The sequence below is a fragment of the Acomys minous genome (genome assembly GCF_964271855.1).
Source record: "Acomys minous genome assembly, chromosome: 9".
NCBI classification, from domain to species: Eukaryota; Metazoa; Chordata; class Mammalia; order Rodentia; family Muridae; genus Acomys; species Acomys minous.
In genome coordinates, this window is record NC_140490.1 from 70,397,161 (window position 1) to 70,423,032 (window position 25,872).

The 25,872-nt window shown below is 44.8% G+C and overlaps 1 protein-coding gene across 1 annotated transcript; it reads right to left on the minus strand.

The window, feature by feature from the left end:
- Positions 1 to 10,840: 10,840 nt before the first annotated feature.
- On the minus strand, positions 10,841 to 25,531 carry ZSCAN12 (zinc finger and SCAN domain containing 12; the record flags this gene model as incomplete). The annotated part of the gene is made up of 6 exons (XM_084796738.1): positions 10,841 to 12,909; positions 14,406 to 14,550; positions 16,695 to 17,101; positions 17,691 to 17,947; positions 24,471 to 24,538; positions 25,460 to 25,531. The coding sequence occupies 6 exons, from the start codon at positions 25,529 to 25,531 to the stop codon at positions 11,765 to 11,767; spliced, it is 2,094 nt and encodes a 697-aa protein (XP_084652864.1). The 3' UTR covers positions 10,841 to 11,764.
- Positions 25,532 to 25,872: the final 341 nt, after the last annotated feature.

The following is a 25,872-nucleotide window of genomic DNA, read 5'->3' on the forward strand; positions in this document are numbered from 1 at the left end:
CCTGTCTCCTACTGTGCTGCTGTGAGCACTCTGGTTTGGCTCTCAGTCTTTTTTTTTTTTTTAACATATACATTTATACTATTACACATTATATAAAATAAGCCATATACAGCAAGAAGAACCACAAAACAATCCAGAATTATATTAATGTCACATTCATAGTGTGGCCTTCAGTCTTTTCCTTAAGAATATTTCAGTAGCTGGCTTTAGTCCCAGCACTTGAGAGGCAGAGACAGGAGGATTTGTGACTTTGAGGCTCGCCTGAACTACAGAGCAAGTTCCAAGAGATTCAGGCATACACAAACCATTCCTGTCTAAAAAAAAAAAAGACATTTCAGTAGAGTGCTGAAGAGATGGCTGATGGCTCAGAGGTTAAGAGTGCTTGTTCATGCAGATGGTCCAATGGTCCAGGTTTGATTCTCAGTACCCACACAGTGCTTTGAAACTACCCATAGCCCATTGCAGGGAACCAATACTTGCCTCTGACCCCTGGGGGCACCAGACACACTTGGTGCCCAGATATACATAGGAGCAAAACACTCATAGATCTAAAAATCTTTTTAAAGGGAGTTTCAGGAATGTGACATTTCAACAAACTGTAACACATATTGATAGTAAGCTGCACAGACCCTATCCCCCCCACCCAAGTCCACACTTTGGTAAGCCAGTAAATTCATACTAAATATGTAAAATAAGAATTGCTGCCAGGAGGTGGTAGCAGCGCACACCTTTAATCCCAGCACTTGGGAGGCAAAGGCAGGTGGCTCTCCGTGAATTTGAGGCCAGCCTGGACTACAGAGTGAGTTCCAGGGCAGTCAGGGGTACATGGAGAAGCCCTATCTTGAAAAACCAAAAGAAAAAAAAAAAAAGAATTGCTTGCTTTTGGATCCAGAACTACACCATGAGTACAACAATCTTTGTCTAGTTCTGTGTTCACTCTAAACCATCTGTAACCAATGCCACGCATGGTGATTACCTTTATGTTCACTCTCACTCCCCTTGGACACAGCAGCTCAGCCTCTTTTTTTCCTTAGTCACAGTGGAAATTTCAGACTTGTCTGTAGTGGATGGAAACATGTTTTTGTTTTGATCACAAATGTGGGATGTGAAACAGACTTGTGTGAGGATGTGCAGTGTTTTTCCATTGAAAACAGACGTGTGAGAGAGCAGGTGATGTTTGCTCACTAGTGGAGGAACCATCTCTTGCCAGGGCATGGTCTTTGCCAACTGATAAACATCCTAGTTCAGACTCTGAGAGGATATATATACATATACATATATATATAGACATAGACATAGACATAGGCATAGACATGAGTTCCAAAACAAGAGGCTTGGCTTTTTTGGCTTCTTATTGTTGGGGATTCATCACTCTTTGAGCGAACGACTCCAGAGAACTCATTGTGGTTGCGGAGGTTGTGGTAGTAGTCACCTTTGCTGAATTGCTGGCTTGCTGTTTAAACAGGTCTGCTGAAATCCTGACTATGAAGAGTAGAATTGCTCCATGGAACTGAGTCTAAAAAGGTCGGTTTCTGTAAGGAGCCAGCCACACCCAATAATGGCGCTGGTCTGTGTGCTGCTACCTGTAAACAATTGCCAGTACGCATGCGTTTGCTAGAGCTATCTCCAGTTGCCCCTCCCGTCAGGGGGACTATGCTAATTGTAACTACGCTTGTGTAAGCTGTTGACCTATCTGCACTCATATGTTAATTAGGCATTCTGCCTGAACCTGTGAGGTGTTAACACGCCACTTTAGATGGTATTTAAGCTCAAGCTCTAGGGGAGTTCAGGGTCTTTCGCTTCAGCTTCAAGGGCGCTCCCAATAAAGCGTGTTTGGGAAGGATCCTGGTGTCGAGCGTCTTTCCTGCTGGCAGGAGGTCGCGTCAGGTTTCTCCTGTTCCCATTAACCTCTTTTCTCTCCTATCTAGGGTAGGTGGGTTGGAAGGGAGGTGTAAGCATTAAAGAACCTCAAATAAAGTAGTTCAAAGCCTACACTTGTCAACTGAAGTCAGTACTGTGAAAGGATTTATTTACATATATTTAAAGTGGAGTCATTTCTACAAAAGTCTCAGGATGCCTGCTTGCTTTCTCACAAACTTCCATTAGTCTAACACTTACTAGGATAGAAATGCTCCCATTGCTGTATCTGCTAATACTTCTCAATTGGTTTCTGGCATCAGCAGCCTTCCATAGTTACAATAGCAGTGTTGAGATTCTGGAGTTGGGATATAACAGACTTTTGTAGCTTGATTTCACAATGATTTTGCTTATGTGATAATATATTCTTTCTCGACAATGCATTTTTTAATTTAAATTTTATTAATTTATTCAGATTACAACTCAATTGTTATTCCATCACTTGTATCCTCCCATTCCTCCCTCCCTCCTGCTTTCACCCTATCCCCCTCCCCTAGGTCTATGACCAAGGGGGACCTCCTCCCCTACTATATGGTCATAGGCTATCAAGTCTCATCTTAGTAGCCTGCTTATTCTTTCTTTGAGTGCCACCAGGCCTCCCCACCAAGGGGAGGTGCTCAAATATGGAGCACCAAAGTTCATGTCAAAGTCAGTCCCTGTTCTCCACATAACTGTGGAGAATGTCCTGTCCAGTGGGTAGATCAAAGTAGGGGTTTGATGTTTACTATATGCTCAACCATGTTCATAGCAGCCTTATCCATAATAGCCAGAACCTGGAAACAACCTAATGTCCCTCAGTTGAAGAATGAATAAAGAAACTGTGGTACATTTACACTGTGGACTACTACTCAGCTATTAAAAACAAGGAAATCCCAAAATCTGTGGACAAATGGATTGAACTAGAAATGATCATAATGAGTGAGTTAACCCAGAAGCAGAAAGACTCACATGGTATATACTAACTTATAATTGGGCACTAGCCCAAAAAGCATGTCCCATGAAAGTCTTTATTTACCAGGAGGTTGGGATAGATGTGTGGACTTCCTACTGAGACTCCAGGTAAGAGAAATATAGGAGGTGGGGAAATAGAAGGACCCAAAGGGTCCTAGAAACCTACAAGAAGAACATCATGATAGTTGGATCAGGGCCTAGGGTGGTCTGCTCAAACTATTGCACTAACCAAGGACAATAGTAAGCATTTTTTTTTTTTGAACGGGAATCAAGTTATTCTCTACCTCCCTCACGGGACCATCTCAGCCTTGTATCCCTCACAGGCTCATCTCAGCCTCCGTTCCCCTCACAGGCTCATCTCAGCCTCCGTGCCCCACACAGGCTCATCTCAGCCTCCGTGCCCCTCACAGGCTCATCTCAGCCTCCGTTCCCCTCACAGGCTCATCTCAGCCTCCATGCCCCTCACAGGCCCACCTTAACCTCCGTGCCCCTGACAGGCTCATCTCAGCCTCCGTGCCCCACACAGGCTCATCTCAGCCTCCGTGCCCCTCACAGGCTCATCTCAGCCTCCGTGCCCCACACAGGCTCATCTTAGCCTCTGTGTTCGTGAGTTTCCAAGGCTCGGTTATATCAAGGTTTTCACAGACCTATAGACACATGTCTTAACAGATTCTCATTTAAGTGGTTTGCATTTCAATAATAAACCGCATAGCTATTGTGTGAGCTCTTAAATATAAAAAATACCTGGCATGGTTTCTGAGCTTTCTGAACAGGTATGTGTGTGTGTTGGTGGGGGCGTGTATCTTTATGGATTTGAGTGGTGTGGTTATGAAGGCTGCTTTCTGAAATTTGGAGACTGAGGATGTGAATTTCAGGTCAAAAGTCAAATGACTCCAGACTCAAGAACAATGTTCCATTTGTACCCAAGGACTAATAAAGCCAGTGTCCTGGTAGTATTGCTTTTTAGGGAGAGTCAGCTCTTATTCTCTCGGGGCTTTAATTGATTGGATGAGGGCTGAGGTGGAGGACAGTGTACTTACTGAATTCAGGATTCAAATGCTAATCTCCTGAACCACCTTCACAGTCCTCAAAGTATGTGGTCCAGCAGACATGATGCTGCAGCTGAGGATTTGCAGGACCGTTCAAAATTTCGCATCATGCTGCCACACTTTTTTGGTGTGCATTTTGTATCCCAGTTTAACCTCAACTTCTCTTAGTAGCCAAGGATGGCCTTAAGCTCCAGACCCTCCGGACCCCAGCTGGTTCTCTGCCCCTCCAGTGTGTCCAGTCACTATTTCATAATCCAGCCCCCTGCTGTGTAAGCCAGCCGTTATAATTCCCTCTCATATTCTCTCTCTCCCTCTAGAGAACTGAATAGACTGTAGGAAAAGAGACACAAGATTTTAGTTTTTACTCTAGGTTAACTTTCAACCCACCAAAATCTGTTTCCTTTATGACTTTACCTTTTTTTGTCAAACTTGATGCCCAGCTTGGGACAGTAGTGTCACAATGCCCTTTTGGAAAAGAGAGATGCAGATGTACAGGTAGTGGTACGTGAGGATTCACTGGGATGTGGTAGTTTTTATAATTAAAAATAAGAAATAAGATAATAAGATGCCAGATGCCAGGCAGCAGATATTAGATTATATTACATGAGCGTGGGAAGCAAAGGAAAGGGCAAGGGGGTAGCCCAGAGGTAGAGACAGAGGGAGTGACAGAAACAGAAGGACAGAGAGGAAGGGAGAGGAAGAGAAAAGACAGAGGTAGCAGAGAGCCACGAGGAGGGTCTGTCCTTTTATATAGCCCTGGGCAGGTAAGCCATGACATCACAGGTAGGCAGACTGAAGCAGAATCCTACCAGTGGCACAGTCTTGGCTAACTGGTGGGAAAGAGGAAGAAATGTTTTCCTTTGTTTGTGCCTATATTTCATTGGTAGTTTACAAGATATGAAGAGAGTCTCATTGATCCAACGGTATATTTTTCTGTTTGGAGGTTAACTCACAGAAGGCAGAATTAATTTAGTTGCCTGATGTCAATATGTTGAGCCTATGTGGTTGTTTTGCTTTGAGACAGTCTGCTATGTAGCCTAAGCTGGTCTTAAACTTGTAATCTGCCAGTTTCAGCCTCCCAAGTGTTGTGAAGATAGGCATCTGGCTTCCTACTTAGATTGAATGTTACTGTAAATCTGTGCTTGTTGCTATGTTGGTATGGATGTGATCCTGTGACCCTGGATCTCTCACTGTCCTCTGGCCCAGTCTCAGCCACTTTAAGGAAAAGGGCTCTGTGATGCTGTGGGCACCTCTGCCTGAGCACCACCCCATAGGACTTTTGACCCGCTGTATCTACATTCCAGCCGAGGACACAGCATCCCCTCCTGACAGTTGCTGTTTAACACTGTGATCACACAACTCTGTCTCTGTCTCTCTTCTCTACTCCTCCTTCTCTTTCAACACAGCTGATTGGTGGTTGGGAAAAAAAAGCTGCAAAGAGGAAAAAGTCAAGGCAATTTTGTGAAGGTGCATGGGAGGTAATGTGGTATGAATGGGCCAGAAAACAAGAATTGGTTGGGCATGCACTCCAGCCGTAAAATATCAGTTTACAGCTTTTCTTTACACCTAAATGAATTGTTATTTAGTGAGTTCTTTTATGTTCTAAAGTATTCAGCCAGAGACATGGTTCACAAATATTTATCCTTTCATTCCCTGTGTTGCCTTTAATATTTTGCTCTTGGTCATTTTGTTTATTGAAGCGGGAACTTACAGATTAGGGAATATTCTTTTCTAATATAAACATTCAGTGTTCTGTTGTCCCTCTCAGCGATTTTTTTGTTTGTTTGTTTGTTTGTTTTTGTTTAAGTTTGGGGCTGGAGAGATGGTTTAGTAGGTTAGGGTGTCTACAGCTGTTCAGGCACCTGGGTTTAATTCCCAGCACCCACATAAGGCAGCTCCCAGCTGTCTGGAACTCCAGCTCCAGTGGATCTGATGCCTTCCTCTGGCCTCCATGGGCAACTGCATTGGCACGCATATAACCTACACACACACAGCACAAAAATTAAGCATATTAAAGTAATTAAGATAGCATTTTGTATGTGGATATGCATGCACACGTGTGTGGAAGCCAGACCGCAACTTAAGGGATGCAGGTTTTTCCTTCTACCATGTGGGTTCTGGATTCAAACTTAGGCTGTCAGACCTGGCAGCAAATGCCCTTTACCCACTGGGCCATCTTGCTGACTGCCCCCACCCTTTAGCCTTGCCTCACATATTCTCAACCATTGCATCTTAGGTTCTTTAAAGGCTAGGCTGCCTATGAGGCTTTTTCCTTGACTTGGGCATTATCTACAAGCATTCTGCTCAGCCTTTAAATCCTTATGGGCTTCCCACTTTATTTCTGTGTTCCACTGTGGTCAACTGTGACTTCAATTCTTGTTAATTATTTTCTCTTTGTAGTATGGCCCGACATATAGCATCTCTTTGTTACTCTTTCATGTGTATTTCCTGAAAAGTTAATGGCATTCTTCACTTCTAATATCGTTGCAGAACTTTTGTCTAGCATGTCTGTCAATTACTGAGAGTGGCATACAGAAGAAGTCTGCTGAAGTGGGCTCGTGAAATCATAGCCAAACTACTGTAATAACCAGGATACTTTTTTGTAGCACTGGAGATTGAATCTAGGGTGTTGTGTATGTTAGGCAAGGGTTCTACCACTAAGCTAACACTCCCAGTCCTAAATACTTTATTAAGTCAAGGAGAAAACAAAAGGAAAGCCACCTGTATTCCACAACTTGAAGCGGGGCGTGGTGCTCCGGCCTGTAATCCTAGCACTTGGGAGTAGATGCAGGAGCGCCGGTTTCAAGGGCATCCTCAATTACGTGGCAGGCTGGCAGCCAGCCCATGGTACAGAAGATCCTTTCCCAGAAGACGAAAACAAGAGACTGGAGAGAAGGCTCAGTGGGCAAAAGCACTTACTGTTCTTTGCAGAGGACCGATCCAATGTCTTCTTCTGACCTCTGTGGGCACCAGACATGTATGTATGAGGTACACATATATACATGCAGACTCTGAAAGTTAAACGAATATATCTGTTTTAAAAGAAAAAAAAAGCTCTCAAGAATTTATCATAAAAGTATTTAAAATATTTGAAACAAAAGTCCTAGGGTGGAAACTCAAACTGAGACTTTTTAGAACTGCAAAATACAGGAACTGAGGAAGCTGGAGAGACCTTGGCAGTTGAGTTCTTGCTGCTCTTACAGAGGAGCTGAGTTCAGTTCCCAGCACCGAGTGTGAAAGGCTCACAACCACCTGTAACTCCAGTGCCAATGGACCTAACGGCCTCCTCTGGCCTCCATGGAGGCGCGTGCGCGCGCGCACACACACACACATAAGATGTACATTAAGTTTAGAGTGGAGTAATGGAAATTTAAACATAAATACAGGGTACAAATAGCCTCCACTTAGGAGCTCTTGGTAAGATGGCTCAAAGTAACAGAACAGTAATGATGAAAGTTCTGGGAGGCTCAAATGAACAGCTCCAGACACGCAGTCATAGTGTATATGAACAGGTGACCTGTACTCAAAGGGAAGCTAAAGGTTCTCCAAGGTGCTCTTGTAAGGTAAGTTAGGGGGCCAATTAAATTGCTCACATGAAATGGAATGATATGAAGGTTAGACACAACACACAGAACATTCCCACATAGTTTATACAAAATATACAAAAACACTCTATATCTACAAAAATGTACAAGGATGCCTTACCAATTATCCCAAGGAACATTTGGAAGAGATTAAAAAAAACTAGTAAAATGGGTTTCAGAAAGGGTTGTGTATGAGAAGTTTCCAGTAAGGGATAAAAGCTGGGAGGCAATTCCACTAAAGGTTAGCAACTGATTATTCCCAGGTGTTACTCAAGAACGTGTGACCACCAGAGTTAATGGAGCACCGTCTGACCTCTGGGAGGTACAGCTGGAGCCAATGAAAATGCTCTTTTCAGTGCTGAGAACCAAGTCCAAGATGATGCACGCCACTCTCCAATTTCCCAAGACTAGGGGCCACTTTACAGAACATACACATTTTCTTCTTGCTTGGGGTTGGAACTTTTTATTGCCCAGGCTACGCTTACATTACTGAGTTCAAGTGATCTTCACACCTCAGCCTCCTGGATGCTGGGGTCACAGATATGCACCACTATATGCCCCCTTCCGGCAAATGCTACACTATAAAATTAAAAAGAGCCCTCACTAACTACAGACATGCTGAGTGAACACCATCTGGAGCATCTCTTTAGCTAGGACTTGTATTGAGAAGACAAATCTTGCTTCGTGATCGAATGGCAGTCTGAACAGCTGTGGGCTAACGGCAGACCCTTAAATGAGAGCTCGCCTTTGAGGTAGAATGCCTTCTGCAAATCTTCATTGTCCAGATTACCACATGGGAGGATGTTTATGGCACACTGGGCAAATCACACAAGATTTACTGTGGAGAGATAATGAGACCATAATACCGAGGTGTCTGGACCTGCGTCTGGGCTCTCCTACATAGACTAAAAGGAACTGAGAACGTTCTATAGAAAATAACTCAAGTCCTGAATACTAATGCAATGTATGTTTTTTCCAGTTGAAATATGCATTGTAATAAGTACATGCTCTGGAACAAAGCTGCTTGGGTACTGTGTGACTTGGAGTCAGTAGAGTGCAGACTCAGACCATGTTTTAGCTTCCTTCCTTGCACTGCTTTAGAGACTCAGCCCTGCCCAACCACTCCATATACTTTTGTTTTACCATGAAATGTCCTGCTGTGATATTACTGTGTCATGAACTACAGCACCCCTATGACACACCTGACATCTGTCATGTCCTCCACTTCACCCTGACTCTGGGTTGCCAATCTGGCTCTACCTAGCCACATTCCACTATATTTTCTTTGCATTGGACAAGGCTTGATCTCTTTGATGCCTATGTGGACATTTCATATCCCTCCTTTTGGGGTACGGTGTATTCTTAAGTACAAAAAGCTAAACAAAGCTCCTACATTTTAAACAAGTTACCAACTATATCCCTCAGCAGAACAACATATTCCATTGGTTTTGCTCAAGGCCTGTTTCTACAAAATATTTAGGATATAGCGAATAGTGTGCAGAGAAGAAACCGAAAGAATATCTATGTAATGTTAACACATGGTGAGCAAAGCAAAAAAATGGCAAGACTCAGGAATGGAAAGCAGTTCTGAGAGCTGCATTCCAGCAAGCAGGGCAGCTCTGGTTATTATGCAGTCATTTGTTTGGGTAGCACATCTGTGGCTCCTGAGTAGATGGACGGCTGCCAGCATTAACCTGGTAAGGAGGATATTCTCACAAAAAGAGCTTCCATGAGATTAGCGGGAGGCAGGGTGAGCTTGAGGGGAGAAAAGGTTCCACACACGCAGCTCTTGGCCTTAAGCTGGGGTCCTGTGCTTTGCTGTCCGCCTGCTGCTCCTCAAACGCTGCTGCTCGGGAAGGCCGGGGGCAGTCACAGTTTTAGCTTTCAGTACTGGAGATTTAATGTGCAGAAAGTACTCCGACACTGAGCTGTCTTCTGCCCTTTTCCCTTTCCTTTCTTTGTGAGAGGTCTAAATCGCGCAGCTTGGAAACTTCCCATCTTTCTGAGTCAGCCTCCTCAGTGTGTCCCACCAGGTCCAGCTGACTCTCCCAAGTTGCCCTCTGATTTACACACACACACACACACACACACCATAGCAGGTGTCACCCAAACACATACAAAATAAACAAAGCCAATGTGACATGCAAGCAGCACAGCCACAACACTACAACCATTATCACGTCTGTGGGAGCGCGTGTTCCCATGACTAGGCATTCGGTCCCAACCTTGCTATGCTACTCTGTGGGAAAGGCACTGGGGAAATGGACATGTTGTTATAACCAGGAGTGGACTTCCTAAAGAATGGGATGATTATTCTGTCTTCTTTCCCTTTGTCCCTACACATGACCTGAAATCCACTGACTAGCTGGACAGAAGCTAAGAGTAGACTGCAGTTGTGCTCAGAAATAGTCTTAAGGGGCAGCATGTTTGCGTGGCAAGGTAGGAAAGAGGAAAATAAGGGGCTTAATAGGATGTTTTACTCACATGTGTCTGTGTGACGTGCCCTGGAACTGGAGTTACAGACAGGTCTGAGTTTCCATGCTGGTGCTGGGAAACGAACCCGGGTCCTCTGAAGAACAGCCAGTGCTCTTAACGCTGAGCCACCTCTCCAGGCCCCATGTTGGTCTTTTTATTTTTTCCTTCTCTTTTTTAAGGCACATGCCTTGAATTCAGAAGACCCCTGGGAGCCTTTAAATGTCTTTAATTATGTGTACAAATTTTGTTTACATGCATATCTGCGCACCATCTTTGTGGCTGGTGCTTGTGGAGGTCAGAGGACTGCATTAGATTCCCAGCATCTGGAGTTACAGTGGCTTTGCGCTGCCAGGATCTGGTGTGGATCCTCTTGAGAGCAGCCAGTGCCCTTAACTACTACTGAGCCATCTCTCCAGCCTCTCCCCAGCCATAATACACTTCAATTTGAAAGGATGCAAAGACCATACCAAAACCCTAGTGCTAGGCCCTGGCGATGTCCACTCTGTGGCGCTGGGGACAAGTATTCTGGGAGTCTATAGTGGCTCTTCTTTAATAGGATTCAAAATAACACCTCGAGCATGAATGCTTTGAGTGGGACAGCAGCACTTGCTATTTAAAGAGGTGCGCACTGTTATCAAGGCTGGCCTCAAACTGTGGGCTCAAGCCATCCTCCCCCAGCCTTCTGAGCGGCTGAACACACCCATGCTCAGGTAGAACTTCAAAGCTTTGGGCCTGAACCCAGGGCCTCATTTCAGTGCACACAGATAATTTAAATGCGTGACATTGCAGGTTCACCCATGTTGGGGTATCACAGGTGTTAAAAGACAGGATTACAAGCCAGATAAAAGAACTTGGTTTCCGGTCTTTTCCTCCATGTGGTATTCCAGCTGTCATTTTTATTTTCGTATGTAGGAGTGCTCTGCATGTATGTATGTACGTGCATCGTGTGTGTGCTTCATGCCTACAGGGGTCAGAAAAAGCCATCAGATGCCCTGGAACGGGAATTATGGTTTTGAGCCCTCACCATGTGGGTGCTGGGAACCAAACCCAGGCCATCTGCAAGAGCAACAAAGTTATTAACTGCTGAGCCTTCTCTCCAGCCCCCAGTATCTTGTTTTCTTTTTCTTTCGGCTTCATGTATTTAGGCTGGGTTTGAACTCCCTATGTAACCAAGGATGGCCTTGAACTCCTAATCCACCTGCCTTAGCATCATGAGTGCTGTATAAACAAGCATGCATGTCCACATCATTTCTAAAATGAGTACACTATACTCGGAGATACTTTAGAGACAGGAGAGAAGAGTGTTCCTGGCGTTGCAGCCTCCTCCTGCCCCCACGCTATTTGCGGCTAATGCCCATCAGTTCCGCACTTAAGATGGCTTCCAGAAGACCTGCACCCCTGCTTCTGCCACTGGTTTTACCTACATGTTCCCTCCCTTCCGTCTTCCAGACCTACCCATCAAACCCTCATTTCCAACCAGATCTTTCAGAAATCTTTCCTGAGCAGGCGTACAAGGAATCTGTCCTGCAAAATTTGATACTTATTTTCCACCACTTTATTCCAAAACATGCTGAGCCGCATCATCAATTCCACGGCCCTTCTACTGTAACTATGGCAGATTTTCACACCCCAGGCTAAACGCTCTAGAACTCTGGAGTTAGACTTCCTTCCTTCCCAGCCCCATGCAATGGACAGTACACAGTGGGCGCTCATCAAATATTTATGGTCTCTGTATAGCACCAAGGGCTGGAGCACTGCCACCAAGCGTTACAAATACAGCATTCCTCATCAGCCTACACTGTGAGATGGCTTCCCTGTGGTCACCACAGAGAGCGTTCTGGCTCCTCTGTGAGTAGTCTGATGGAGGATGAGAGTTGAGTTCTGCCTGAACGATTCCCCACACTCACTGCACGTATAGGGAGTACTTCTGCCATGCGCTCTCTGGTGCTTACTAAGGTCTGACCTCTGTCTGAAGGTCTCTCCGCACTCATCACACTGGCGGGGCCTCTCCCCAGTGTGGACTGCCTGATGCTCCGTGAGTGCTGATCTGTGAGTAAAGGCCGCCCCACACTCAGCACAGGTGTGGGGCCTCTCTCCAGTGTGCGTCCGCTCATGTTCTGTAAGGCTGGCTTTTTGAGCAAAGGCTTCTCCACATGCACTGCACTTGTAGGGATGAGGCCTGGTGCGGTTCCTCTTGTGTTGAGCAGGACCAGTGGGAGCGAAGGATTTCTCCTTGTGGTGGGTCTCCTGATGGGCCACCAGAGACGAGTTGTAAACAAAAGCTCTCCCACAGTCGCTGCACTCAAAGGGTTTCGCACCAGTGTGAACTCCTTGGTGCTGAGTCAGCGTGGAGCGGCGATTGAAACTTTTCTTACACTGAAGACACTGATACGGTCTGTTTCTTCTGTGGCTCTTGAGATGGTGAAAGAGGCCTGCTTTCTGGCAAAAGGCTTTGCCGCACTCATTACAGTGGTAGTGCTTTTCTCCCGAGTGAAGCCTCTGATGCTGATTGAGAGCTGACCACTGGCCAAAGGCCCTGCCACACTCATTACACTTATACGGTTTCTCTCCAGTGTGTACCACCTTGTGCCGAATAAGAACAGTCCTCCACCGGAAAGTTTTCCCGCATTCCTCACATTTGTAGGGCCTGTCTCCAGTGTGCACCCTCTTATGCTCTATGAGGCGCGAGTGCTGACTGAACGTCTTCCCACACTCCTCACACCCATGCAGCTTTCGCCCATTTTCATTCCGCAGCGGCTGGCTGTCTTCACCGGAAGCACCGGAAGGCTCTTCCGCAGGGTCTTGGGTTTCTTCACACTGCAGTGCACCCTTTGCTAATCTGCCGGAGGGAGTCTCCTCTGTTTCCATTCCTTCACGAAGGCCTTGCGTTAGAGTTGCATTCCTGGACTCACTTCCTGCCTCCACACCTGAAACTACAAAACGGAACCTGCATGTTACCCACTGTCCATAAAATTACTCAAGTGAAAGTCCCGTCAGCCCCCAGATTCTACTACAAACTGTAAAACTGCATCAGGACACAGGAGGAGTCAGATGGAGACAGCACTCAAGACATGAGACAGGAAAAAAATAACTCACCAGAAACCCAGGCAAAGGGAAACTACACTGTTGGCAAGATAGGAGACAGTCCTCCTCACAGGGAGAGACAGTACTCCATTATCAGGCAAAAATGAGGTAAAAGGCACAGATACAGTTAAAAAAAAATTTTTTTTTTATTATTTCATGTGTGAGTGTGCACATGTTTGGTAATCAGAGGACAGCTTTTGGAAGTTGGTTCTCTCCTAGCATGGACTGTGGGGATAAACTCAGGCTGTCAGCTTTGCATAGCAAGTACTTTAACCTGCTGAGCCATCTTGGCAGCACAAGGTATAATTTTTCACTCGCTGAAGTTACCTAATTAGTTTGGCATTACACCATACACACAAAATGGGTATCACAAATTGCTGATATAAATGCATCCAAATTCTTACCGAAAGCAATTTTGCAATTAACTACTGAAATTGTAAGAGTACATAACTTTTGGCACGACAGAACGACAGATAGGAATCTATGCTACATTCTTTATTGTAGCACCATTTATTGTAAGAAAACACCAAAGACAAATGCCATCAGCAACTGTTAAAAAATAAAAAGTGCAAGAGTCTAGCATCTTAGTGTAAAGGAGAAGAAACTGTTTACTATAAAAAGTATCTAGAAGGTCAACATAAAAACATTAAAAAGGGGACAATTTACTTCAGAGTTGGGGGAGGAGACTAGGTGAATAAATGGCACAGAAATTTATTTGTTGGATATTTTTTATAAATCCTTTTAAAGCCGTAAGACAGTTTACCTATTAAAAAAAAATCAAAGACCAGAGGAAGCAGAGATGAGTACAGCAGTGAGTCAACGTTTAGTCACCACCGTGACCATGTCTGCCCCGTTCATCTTGCTGTCCCTTCACTTGTAAGTAACTACTTCTTTTTCTCTCAGACTACCATGTAGCTGCAGATACCATAGAACAAAAACATATTTACTAAAAGGACTGAGGATGTAGTCCAAGTGAAAGACAGAAATGCTGCTAAATAGGTCAAAGTCTGCAAATAGCAGAGAGGTCAGAATAAAGGATTATAGCTGACAGAAGAATAAAATTAAGTAAACCTAAACAACATAAAGCCAGAATTTAGAAAATTACTCATTTTATAAGAAGAAAGGGGGCTGCAGAGGTACCTTAGAGAGATACAGGGCTTGCCTGGCATGCATGAGGCTCTGGGTTTGAAGGAAAAAAGGGAAGGAAAAGGTGACAAACCATGACACATGGAAGTCTACACATGAGCATCAGGTTTCTGGACAGGCGTGCCTGACTTTAGTGAAACAGCGGGAAGTGCAAATGAGCCCCGGCTCCTGTCTTGGCCCTGCCCTTTCTTTTCTTTACCTTGCTCCTCCTGGCTGTCGCATTCTGCAGGTTCACACTTCAGCTTGCCTTTTACAGACTGAAGGGAGGCACTGGGCTCTTGCTCTGCTCCTAGAGGCTTCATCTCCTGAAAGGGCATTTCCTGCTCTTCTGTTTGGACTGCGGCCTGAGGGAAATGAGAGACGCACTACAGCAAACAAGGGTATAGTGTTCACAGCCTTGGCACCCGGCCTGCGCAAGCCCGAAATGGCTTCGTTCACAGCAGTCAGCCTGCCTGGATCTCACTCATTTTTCAAGGTCACTTTAAAATGTCACCCTCTCCAGGAACTTTTTTCCCTGCCTCCCCAGCTAATTTTCTTTTCATTTTCTGTTACTTTTACATCTTTGTCTGGTGCTTAAAGAATGGAAATGGGGAATGGATGGAAGGAGAGATGAAAAGAGAAAAAAGGAACCCAGGAGGCAAGGGCTGGAGAATGGCTCAGCGGCTAGGAACACTTGCTGCTCTCCCGAGGACTGGGATGCAGGGTTCCCGGGATCCACCCTGGGTGACGTCCGGCTGTCTGCTAATAGGCACAGCTTCCTAAAATGATTCCGTTAACTCTACTTTTGACCTACAGGCCTCTCCACCGCCACTGTAGAATTTACCCAAGATAGTAACCAGAATGATTATTTCAAAATTTACTTTATATTTTTCTTCTCCTCAAAGCTAGGCACTGACTTTCCATCTACCAAAATCTAAATTCTTTATAATGGCCTGTAAGTCCCTATATATAATACAATTTAATTCTTTCATCTTCTCAACAAAGTATTTCTACCCTAGACATACTAGCATCACTTAAGGCTTATGTAGTTAGCATTGCCTCTGCTTGAAAGCTCTGTGACCCGTCTCTTGAGAGGCACGACCTCATTTTCTCTACTGTTTTTAGCAGATTCATCTTAGAAGGCTAGACTCTACGCAGGACCTTGTAACACGGTGTTCACGGCTGCATTCCAAGTGTCTTTGATGGCGTGTGGCACAAAACGAGTGGTCCTCAAAAGCCTGCAGAATGGCCACCAACAGTCTTCATCTGTCAGGAATGTCTTCACCAGTTCTCCTCATGCAGCCATGATCTCATGACCCTGTCTCAAACTGCTGGACTCCTCCTCTCTCTCTCCCGTCTGCTTCATACCCGAATGTCAGACTACACTTTCACCTCACAGGTTCGTATTCTGCATACCGAGATTTCTTAAGTTCAGCTCCTCTGACATGCTCTTGGCCAATTCACTTATTGCTGTCTGAGGCTGCCTGCCTGTGTGCGGTAGGACGTGTAGAATCATCAGTTATAACAACCAATATTTTTTCTAAGAAATTGCCCTATTTCCTCTTTGGCTCAAAATTTCCACTGGTTGAAAACGAATCTTGTCATAGTGAAGACAAGAATAAGGAAGGTCTCTCTTCTGCCTCTTTTACGTAATCTGTCCAGCTCACGTACACTACGGAGAGAAGACTTAACGCCTTTGTCCTAGAAGGAAACTTACTCTGAGAGGCTTATGGTCAATGTCATGAACTCTGTATCTCAACTTTTCTACTCAAACTTCGCCTTTCCAAGACAAATGGGCTTTTTATACCTCACGCACAATTGCCCACCCTAGCCCTCCCATCTAACCGTGCAGCCATTCATTTCCACGTCTCATTCACATAGGATAGGGGCTCTGAATTTTCTCTCTTCTGGTTTAATGCAGAATTGGGGCAGCAGACACATACTGCATGACTTTTCCTGGGAAGATGTAGCAGGGCCAAATAAAGATCCCAGCTGAATCTAGCTTGGCCAGCCGATGAGTTTCTTGAACTTGCTTACAGCCCAGCTGAAGGGATTTAGATGCCAGGATGACAAGTCCCTGGTGAGGAGTTCATCAAAGCATTGGACTCTTGCTGTCCACCAACAGCTGGGGGACAGAGGGATTAACAGCTGGTCCTCCACCAGTGTTTCTACCGGGGAATTTTTAGGGGAAGACAGCCCCATCACCATGCGCACTGTTATCACCGTACATTAAGCTAAGACCAGACAGGAGTGGTGGTGCACATCTCTGCAATCTCAGCCTTATGTGTGAGATAGGAAGATTACAGGCTCAAGGCTGTGTATGTAACATACAAGTTCTACCCAGGAAACTCTCATGAAACCAAGCTCCCATGACACTGACGTCCCTTTGGATCCACTTCCGTGTCAATACACTTTGGGAGAAAATGCTCTACTTCCCCGTGGCTTACAAATTCACAATTAATTTTAGGAGACAGAACCCACCCCCCTCCTTTTTTTTTTTTTTCCTTACCCGATATCCTAGTTCGTCAAGCTCTCTCTCTAGATCCTCCAGGACAGTCACCACCTCCTCCACGCTCTCAGGATTCTGCTCGCGCACCCAGGCCTGCAGCTCCCCCGGCAGGATGGTCAGGAACTGCTCCAGCACCAGCAGCTCCAGGATCTGCTCCTTGCTGTGCACGTCTGGCCGCAGCCACTGATGGCAAAGTGCGCGGAGCTGGATCAGAGCTTCCCGGGGTCCAGATGTTTCCCGGTAGCAAAACTGTCTGAAGTGTTTTCGGAAAACTTCTCTGTTGTAAGTCTTCCTTTCTAGGCTCCAGTCTTGTCTGGTGGTATACTTACACTCTTCCTCCAGCCTGCTCTCCAGAGGCGCATCCTGGTTCTTACAGGTCTTGGGATCACCAGGAGAAGCCATCACAGCTGTATGAAAGATTTATCAGTGTTTCGAGTCAACTCACTTGCGGACCTAAGGGATACGCCATCACTATCAACACAAAGTACCATAAGCAAATACTACATATTCTAAGAATTTAAGTGGGACAGGTGAAAGCCTGTCCTCCAGTTAATTTTTGGATCAATACAAGTACTTTCACAAAGAGAGACAAAAGTGAAAAAGATGGCAAGTCAACTTCAGGAAATAAGGCTTAGTAAGAAATTTATCTCCACTTAACTCGTAGAGTAAAACACAACTAACTGAAATTAAAAAAAAAACAACTTTAGACTGAGTAGACGGCGTTAGGGAAGAGCAAGTGCTGCCTACCAAGTGCGAAGTTCAATACCAGTATCATAAAAAATAGTGGAAAGAAAAGAAGATTAGACAGCTAGGGTTCGCACGACTTGCTGCTCTTTTGAGACTTTTCTAAATGCCGTTAGCCGGGACTTAATCTATCCCTAAAGGTTAAGCAGAGGTTACTCTGCCTTTCTTCTGCCCCTCCGTTCCTGTGAGTCTAAACCTACGTTCTGCAGCCGGCCTAGGTCCCCGCAGGCTCTAAGCCCCAGGTGTACCCACAGGCGTCCACGCCGCGGCCCTGGTGACCTTCCCCCCAAGAGCGGAGGCCAGGCAGCGCCCTCCCGCCAGCCGGGAGCTCCAGCTCGCTCACCGCAGCGCTCCTGCGCAGAGAAGGCGACTCCAGCTCGCCCAGGAACCGGAAGTCATCGCGGGAAACCACCAAGGCCGGAAGCGGTGGAGCCGCGTCGCTAGGCCCGCATTCCCGGAGCCACTCTGCGGAGCGTGGAGTTCTTCTACTCGGTGGTTCTTCCTTGCGCCTGCGCGAGAAAACCGGGGCGGGGGGGGGGGGGGGACGTAGAGGATCACCCGTAACTCGGTCTGCGTCTCGGTATCTCTGAGATTAGTGATGCATCAAAGAGACGTTCTCCCGGATCCTTTCCGACTGAGCAAGCTTCCTCAGCGCGGATAGTCTCCTCAACCACAACTCGTGTCCTTTTTTATGCTGACAGTATGATTGTAAATTCGAAAAGCCAGGACGGTCAAAGGGAAAAATATATACTAAAAGGATAATTTAGTAAGTTAGCATATAAACAACCTTAAAATCAGCCTTCGTATCTACCTGTGTGAATGAAAAGGCCTCCGCTACAAAAGCAACAACAAAAATACTCAAGAGATGTGCCACATTTACTTGGGAGAAACTTTAAAACACTCTTTAAAAGCCAAATATGAACATAACAGGAAGCAATACTCTTTTCTTGGATAAAAAAGCTCAACAAAGTAGTACTTAAATATGTTTGCAACACAAGCTCTCAAAGGCATAATTTATTATGGAGCTAACTGTGCGGACTGTGGCTCGGGAACTTGGATGTAGGTTACCAGAAGAAAAATTAATAAATCAAGACGACTTAGAAAAACAACTGGGGGAAATGTGAGTTGGGTGGGTGATAACTATCTCTTAGCCTTTGGAATGGTGGAACCTGTTAGAACCTAACAAACAGAAGGTCATTAAGTCAGGCGGAGAGGCAGGCAATGAATGGGTATAACGAGAGCTAAATGCAGAACAAGCCCATTTGTCTCTGGACCTGCAACTTTAAAACTCTCTGCAGCCGCCTAATTTCTACTCATTCAGTCAGTCTTGTAGAATCTAACACCGATGGGCTATTTTCCCCCCTGGGAACATCAGTTCACACAAGGTAGATATTAGCAGGCCTGGATGTGATTAGGGTTAGACACCCCACCCCTACCCCACCCCCACCTCATAGTCAAGAACTGAAACTGCAGCACTCTGGTTACTGCTCAAAAGAATAGTACTTACGTCACACGTCTGAGGCTATTAACATAACGTTGCTAATGGATGACTACGTAAGCTTTATAAGATAAGTAGCCAAAGCCTTTCTGGTAAAGGAGAAAGATATAACATTGCCCCTTTATAACACTCTGGTCCAAATGGGCCTGTGAACCACGGGAATGGGAAAACACCCCTCGGGAAAGGGGGTGTCTGGCCTAGAGGCTTTGTAAAAAGCTTCCCTACAGTGTAAGGAAAGCTATTTCCCATTGTCCAGCCTCACCTCTTATGACGGTGCTGTCCTCTATTGGACAATAAGCTTGTCTACCTGCTATGCTGCTACTCCGTTTGTCTCATTTAAACTATTTCAATAGAAATCCAAGGACGGAGAGGCCAAAAGGGTCCAGAGTGAGATTCCTGTGATAGTGTAAAATGCCTGCATATTTGGTAGGTCATTGGAACAGAATCAAAAGACTTCCTATCTCTGTCCTCACCGCATCTACCCCACTTGCTGCTTTAGCTTTGGGTCAGGCTCTGTGCGTGAGTACGCTGGTCGCTTAGCAATATCTGTCCGCAACCACATAAGGTTGACTTTACGTGACTGGGAACACAAAGCCATGAGAGATGCAAGACAGGCGGCAGAAGAGACATAAATCTCCTCCCCTTCAGTCTCTTCTACTATCCCATCCCTACATCTAGAACTGCTCGATTGCCTGCCCCTTTTTCTATTTTTGCTTTGAATTTTTATTTTCAACATGTATGTGTTTGCAAGTGTGTATTATGGTATTTATGCCAGGATGTCAGTGTGGAGGTCAGAAAGCTTTCCGTACATGTTTCTCTCCCATAAGAAATCTTTTCTTCTATCAAAGGTAGATAGCCCACCAAGGGCCAATATTCCATAACCCATGTGGCAGGAATCGTGGTGGCAGGCAGGCAGGCAGTCACGGCACTGAAGAAGAAGCTGAAAGCAAGATAGGATAGAGGCAGAAAGAGAGCCCAGGCCTGGCCACCTCAAAGCCCGCTCCTAGTGACACACCTCCTTTAACAAGGCCCCACCTCGCCATCCTTCTAAGCAGTCTAGCAACTGGACCCAAACATGCAACTAGATGAGCCCAAAGGGGCTGTTCTCATTCAAACAACCACAGTATCATCAGGTTCCTTTCAGAGTTCATTTTAAATGCTGCATAGATGATCCATGGGGAAAGCTTGATACAAAATATTTGCCCATCCATGAAAGTTCTTGCTGGTTTTCTAAGTTTCTGTAGGGTTAGACTAGGCATGCATTAAACTGAGCAGTTAGCAAAAAGGGTGTCTTCATTGCATTCGTTGCCAAGATTCCCATTAACTGTTCCTCTTATAATAAACATTGAAAAGAGTTTTGGGGTTTTGTTTGTTTGTTTGTTTTTCTATTTTTGAGACAGGGTTTCTCTGTGTAGCCTTGGCTGTCCTGGACTCGCTTTGTAGACCAGCCTGGCCTCGAACTCACAAAGATCCACCTGCCTCTGCCTTCCTGCGTGGTGGGATTACACGCATGTGCCACCTCACCTGACTAAAAAGAGTTCTTTCTTAATATTAATTTCAAAGGGTCTCCTTGTGGTAAGATTCCCCGTTGTCTCTTTTGCCGGTAGCCTTCTTCATGTGAGCATAATGTATCCTGCGGGGTTCCACTAAAACTTGGGAGGAAGGTCACCTGTTGAAAATGCAAGACATAGCCGGGTGTGGTGGCACACGCCTTTAATCCCAGCACTCGGGAGGCAGAGGCAGGTGGATCGCTGTGAGTTCGAGGCCAGCCTGGTCTACAAAGTGAGACTAGGACACCTAAGGCTACACAGAGAGACCATGTCTCGAAAAACCAAAAAAAAAAAAAAAAAGAAAGAAAGAAAGAAAGAAAGAAAAAAAGAAAGAAAATGCAAGACACAAAGAAGGAGAACAAGTCTGATTGATCAAACTCTCAAACTTTATTAGTTAGGCAGCAGCTTTTATAAGTCGGAAGGCAGGGAAGCATACTGCTATAGCAACCCAACTGCAGGCCTTTCTCAAAACATAAGGAATTCCAGGCAGGGTCATAATGTCCTGCCACACAGGGTATCTGGCTCCCTCTTTGTCCAGTCTAACTGCTAAACCATAACAGGGTTGCTCCATCTCTATCTGTCTTTAGTCTAACTGCTGACCCACAACCGGGTCAGCTAGTTTCTGGTGAGAGGCAAGCTCTGGGAAAAACAGAGACTTAAAGGTGCAGGCTCTGACAAGATGGCTGAGCATTGGCCATATATATGGCCTATTGTCCCCAACATCTCCTCTCTCGTTCAGCTATCTTAACCACATCTTCAGTGGTTGATATCACCAGAAAGGGCTCTGCCCAGACTAGTTCCAGTCTGTTCTCTTTCTATATTAATAAGTACCTGATCCCTAGCTTGTCAGGATGGGCAGGAAACCTGAGCAGAAGAGTCTGGGCAAGACAGCCTTGAACCCAGAAAAAAGCAAAGCAGAGGAGAGATCTGGCACATAATTTCTAGGAAATGTATTCTTAGTTTCCATGGTGAGGAAGTCTATGGACACACAGGATGCAGGAGGCCACGCAAGGTGTTATGTGAATATTGCCCACACTCCTTAGAACCACTGTCGTTCTAAGTGCTGTCTGATGTTAGAAGGCAAGGACCAAAATACCGGTTCTCTCCTTTGACCTTCTTATCCTCATTTGTGCAGGCTTCCAAGCTTTGTTGAACTCCCAGAAGGATGGCATTATCAGTTTTATAATTTTAACTTCTGGGTAACATAAAGCTTAGACAAAAAAGCATAATAAGACAACAACAAGAAGAACCTTGATTTTAAATAATGTGTGTGTGTGTGACTCAGTTTTCTCAAGTGATTAAAATCTAACAAAATCAGCAGAAGTATAAGTAATTATCTTGATTAGACTACTTTTTGTTCATTAAGTCTGTTTTTACAAATGTAAACATTCATTGATAAGCACAACTTTGAGAATTGTAATCATCAAACATATATCACTGTCACCAAACCTTGTCCAATGTAGACCTTTTGTGACCTGCTCTAACCTTTTACAGTTTTATTTTATTTATTATTCTTAGGACAAAAACCTTATTTATTATGTCTGGGTAGATGGCTCAGTGGCTAAGAGCACTGTCTGTTCTTCCAAAGGTCCTGAGTTCAATTCCCAGCAACCACATGGTGACTCACAACCATTTACAATGTGATCTGTTGCCCTCTTCTGGTCTGCAGGGGTACAAACAGGCAGAGCACTGTATACCTAATAAATAAATCTCTAAACACAAAACAAAACCTTATTTATCATACAAAAACTATAACCGCATACTTTAATTCTTTCAACAATTTAACAACTCTCTCTCATACCAGCTTACTGTTTATTTTGTTTAACTAAATAAAGAGGTGAACCCAAACAACATACATAGCACATCGCAGCAAATTAAGATTACTTATTATACACATCCTTTTAACTACAAGTTGTTTCTTAGCTTGAATGTTTACATCTCCTGCCTTCCTCAGATGAAATTTCACATTTTAGCAAGAGCCTTGAGCTACTATTAAAGGCCCCATCTATGAGCCCTTAGGAGGGGGCACTGCATATCTAAACCATAACGGAAGCAAACTCCTTCCGTTTTCCTACCTGTTCTCCTGGTTCACCCGTTTTTCTTTGCAAATCTTCTAGAACAGTCACTTCCTCATCAGCACTCACAAGGTGGTGCATGCTTACCCAGGCCTGCAGCTCCTCAGGCAAGAGCCTCAGGTAGGAGGAGCAGCACCAGCAGCTCCACAATCTGCCCTTGGTTGTGGGCCTCAGGGTGCAGTCATTGGTAGCAGAGCTCCTACAGGCTTCTGAGAGCCTCTCTTGGCCCAGGAGTTTCCTGACTGCAGAACTGCCTGTAGCCTCTGCCAAGGCTGTGCTGGTTTGAAGGCCATTTCTCCACCTGCTAGAATTTGGCCTGTGAACATGCGCTTCCTTCTCCTTGACTTTCATTTTCAGAATTCCTTGTTTCTGCATAGTCTTAAGGGCCAAGAAAGTGGCCATTTTAAAGTTTTGTTTGTTTGTTTGTTGTTTTTGTTTGTTTGTTTGTTTGTTTGTTTGTTTGAGACAGGGTTGCTCTGTGTCACCCTGGCTGTCCTGGACTCATTTTGTGGACCAGATTGGCCTCAAACTCACAGCAATCCAGTCAGTCTCTGCCTCCCAAGTGTTGGGATTAATGGTGTGCACCACCACATCTGGCCATTTTAAGGTTATTATTAATTGCTGTTGTTTGTTATTGGATCTAGTTTTGATTATTCTCCCTTGATTATTTCTTCTAAAACACAAAAACAAAACAAAAAACAAACAAAAATAACAAAGAACCCAACCCCAAAAAGTCAGAAAAAAATTTGCAAAGAGAAAAATAGATAAAATCAGAAAAATTAATGACAGGTAAAGGGGTATATCAAAAACAGCCCCTTTCTATAAATACATATTGATAACACTGTTGTAGGTAATAAAGAAGAAACGTAAATAAAACATCATAAAGTTTCCATAGTTTGCTGATGGGTAGATATCACTGTAATTATCCTGAATGAAACAGTTCAACTCAAGTGAAGTATACTAGATTTCCATTTGAATGGCAAGATATTAAGAATCATAGTAAGTTTTTTGTTGTTGTTGAATGGAAGTAAACAAACACTTTCTTTTCCTCTTAAGTCATAGTGTCACCCGCGATTATGTGAGCTCAAAATATTTAGGGAGTTGACACTATGACTCAGGAAGGACAGGGAAAGCAGTAAGCGCTCAGACAGATGAGTCAGAAAGTGGTTGATTGCAGTGGTCTCTCTAACATGTCTCACGTCTTGGCTTGGTTCACTTTAAGGAAAAAGTAAGGTGTTGGGTGTCGTTGTTTCTGTTGTTGTTGTTTGAAACTGTCTCACTACATGGTCCAGGCTGGTCTCAGACTCACTGGTGCAACTAACTTATCTTCTGGCCTCCATCTCCTGAGTGGCTGGCACTGCGGACCACTGCACCTGGCTGCAGCCACGCTCTTCCTCAGCTCCTCATTATGACTCAACACCTCACTTACCGCGTTACCTTCTTGTGTCAAACCCTTTCACGTAACTTGAGCCACTGTGGCCATGAGTCAGATATCCTCCCTATGCGCATGCGCCATATCCCCTTATAAAAACCAAGCGCCTCCTCTCTCTGCTCTCCGTGTTCTTTCTTTCCCTCCGTCCTCACTGGAAGCATCCTCTGAATACCCCTTCATCAATGAAACCTCCCACATGAGAGTTGTTGCATGATATGACTTTGCTTCGTCCATTGCTTCCATCATAACAGCTATCTCTTCATAATTATTTTTAATTCCAAAGAGTACAGAGGAATATAATATTTTTTTCACCAAGCCTTCCCCTCTGTAAGTACAGTATTAAAGATTGGAATGTCCTTCATATTTTTTTAACTGTGGGGAGCATGAAGGTGCTTGAACCACAGACATCCAGGGAAAACAGGAAGGTTTATCTTGCAGTTAGTCTCCTCAATGGAAGAGATAAAATAAAATGCCTGCCTTCCATCCAGAAAACTGTGCAGAGGGTGCAGGGTGAGAGGCTCCGGGTTCCCCAGGGCTCGGCCGCTCTGGGAAGAAACCCGGACGAAAGCTCACCGAGGCCTCTGGCCTCCGGCCTCCGCCTCCGACTGGCCGCGCAAACACAGAAGTGGGGAGCCGGGTGGCGATGGGGGGCACGGTAAGCACAGAAGCCGGAAGTGCACCACACCGACCCCCATCCGAAAAACAGCTGCACACTTCTCTAAGACACCGAGGCAAGCAGATGTGTGTTGTCACCTTGCTGGATCCTTTTCCAATCTAGCGAGATGCTAGGGTGTTGTTGCCTTCTCTTCCCCGACCAATACGCAGACATAACGTGGGACTTTATACGTATTAATTAGCTTATTGTACGTAGCAGCCCAGTGAGCTAACCCCTGTCTAGTTCTTCTGCATTTATTAGTTGTCATCTATTGCAAAGAAGATGTTTCCTTGGCCTGCTTCTCACATTAAACCATCTCAAGATTGGACATTACAATTGCACTCGGTATTTAATAGGGAGTTCTAATGTGGTCAGTTAGAGCCCTTTCAGACTGGTTCTACGTGCTTTAATAAGCCCCAGTATTTTGTCCATTTTACTTTGTCACATAAGATATTCCAGGTACACTTTATTCTGATGTGACCTGAGAAAAAGACGTCTTCTCCAAAAAATAAAAATAATAAAATAAAATAGACTCAGGGCTAAAGTGTTCTGTAGCCAGGTTCCGTGTGCTGTAAAGAAGGTGAGATAACATCTACTCAAAGAAGTTGTTCAAACTGGGTCACACCTGAAACCATGTCTGTTATTTTAAACTTTTAAAAATGTGTGGTTTAGCTCAAGCTAACCGCTTTTCATTGACCCTTGCAACCTGCTGGCTTGCGGCTGCCTGCCCAGCAAGAAAAAAAACTGTTTAAAAGATTGCAGCGTGCTTGGTCGGTACACATTGTCTTCTGTGGAAAAATTTGACCCTCACCGTCAGCGGGGTCTTGGAGTTTTTCCTTTGGGCGTTGAGTGACATGTCATCAGGCTTTAACAATACTGTCATGTTTTAAGCCTGCCTCTGTCCTTGTTCCCTGAAGCCAAGTTTCCTTTTACAGGTCAGTAGCATACAGAAGACTAAATTTGGGTTTTGTACAATAGACTGTCAAGCAAAAACACAGCTCTCACCATAAGGAAAATAAGAATTTATTTTGAAACCAAACATGAGCAGCCTTGCACTAGGAACACAGATTTGGGCTATCCCAAATTCTACATCCCAGTGTGGAAGCAGTTTCATGAAGGTTGTTGTTGTTGTTAGTTTGCATGGACACCTTTAGCCCTGTAAATAGCTACTGCTTGCCCACCACTGTATCAGACCTAACATCCTGTCACCAACAAATATAAACT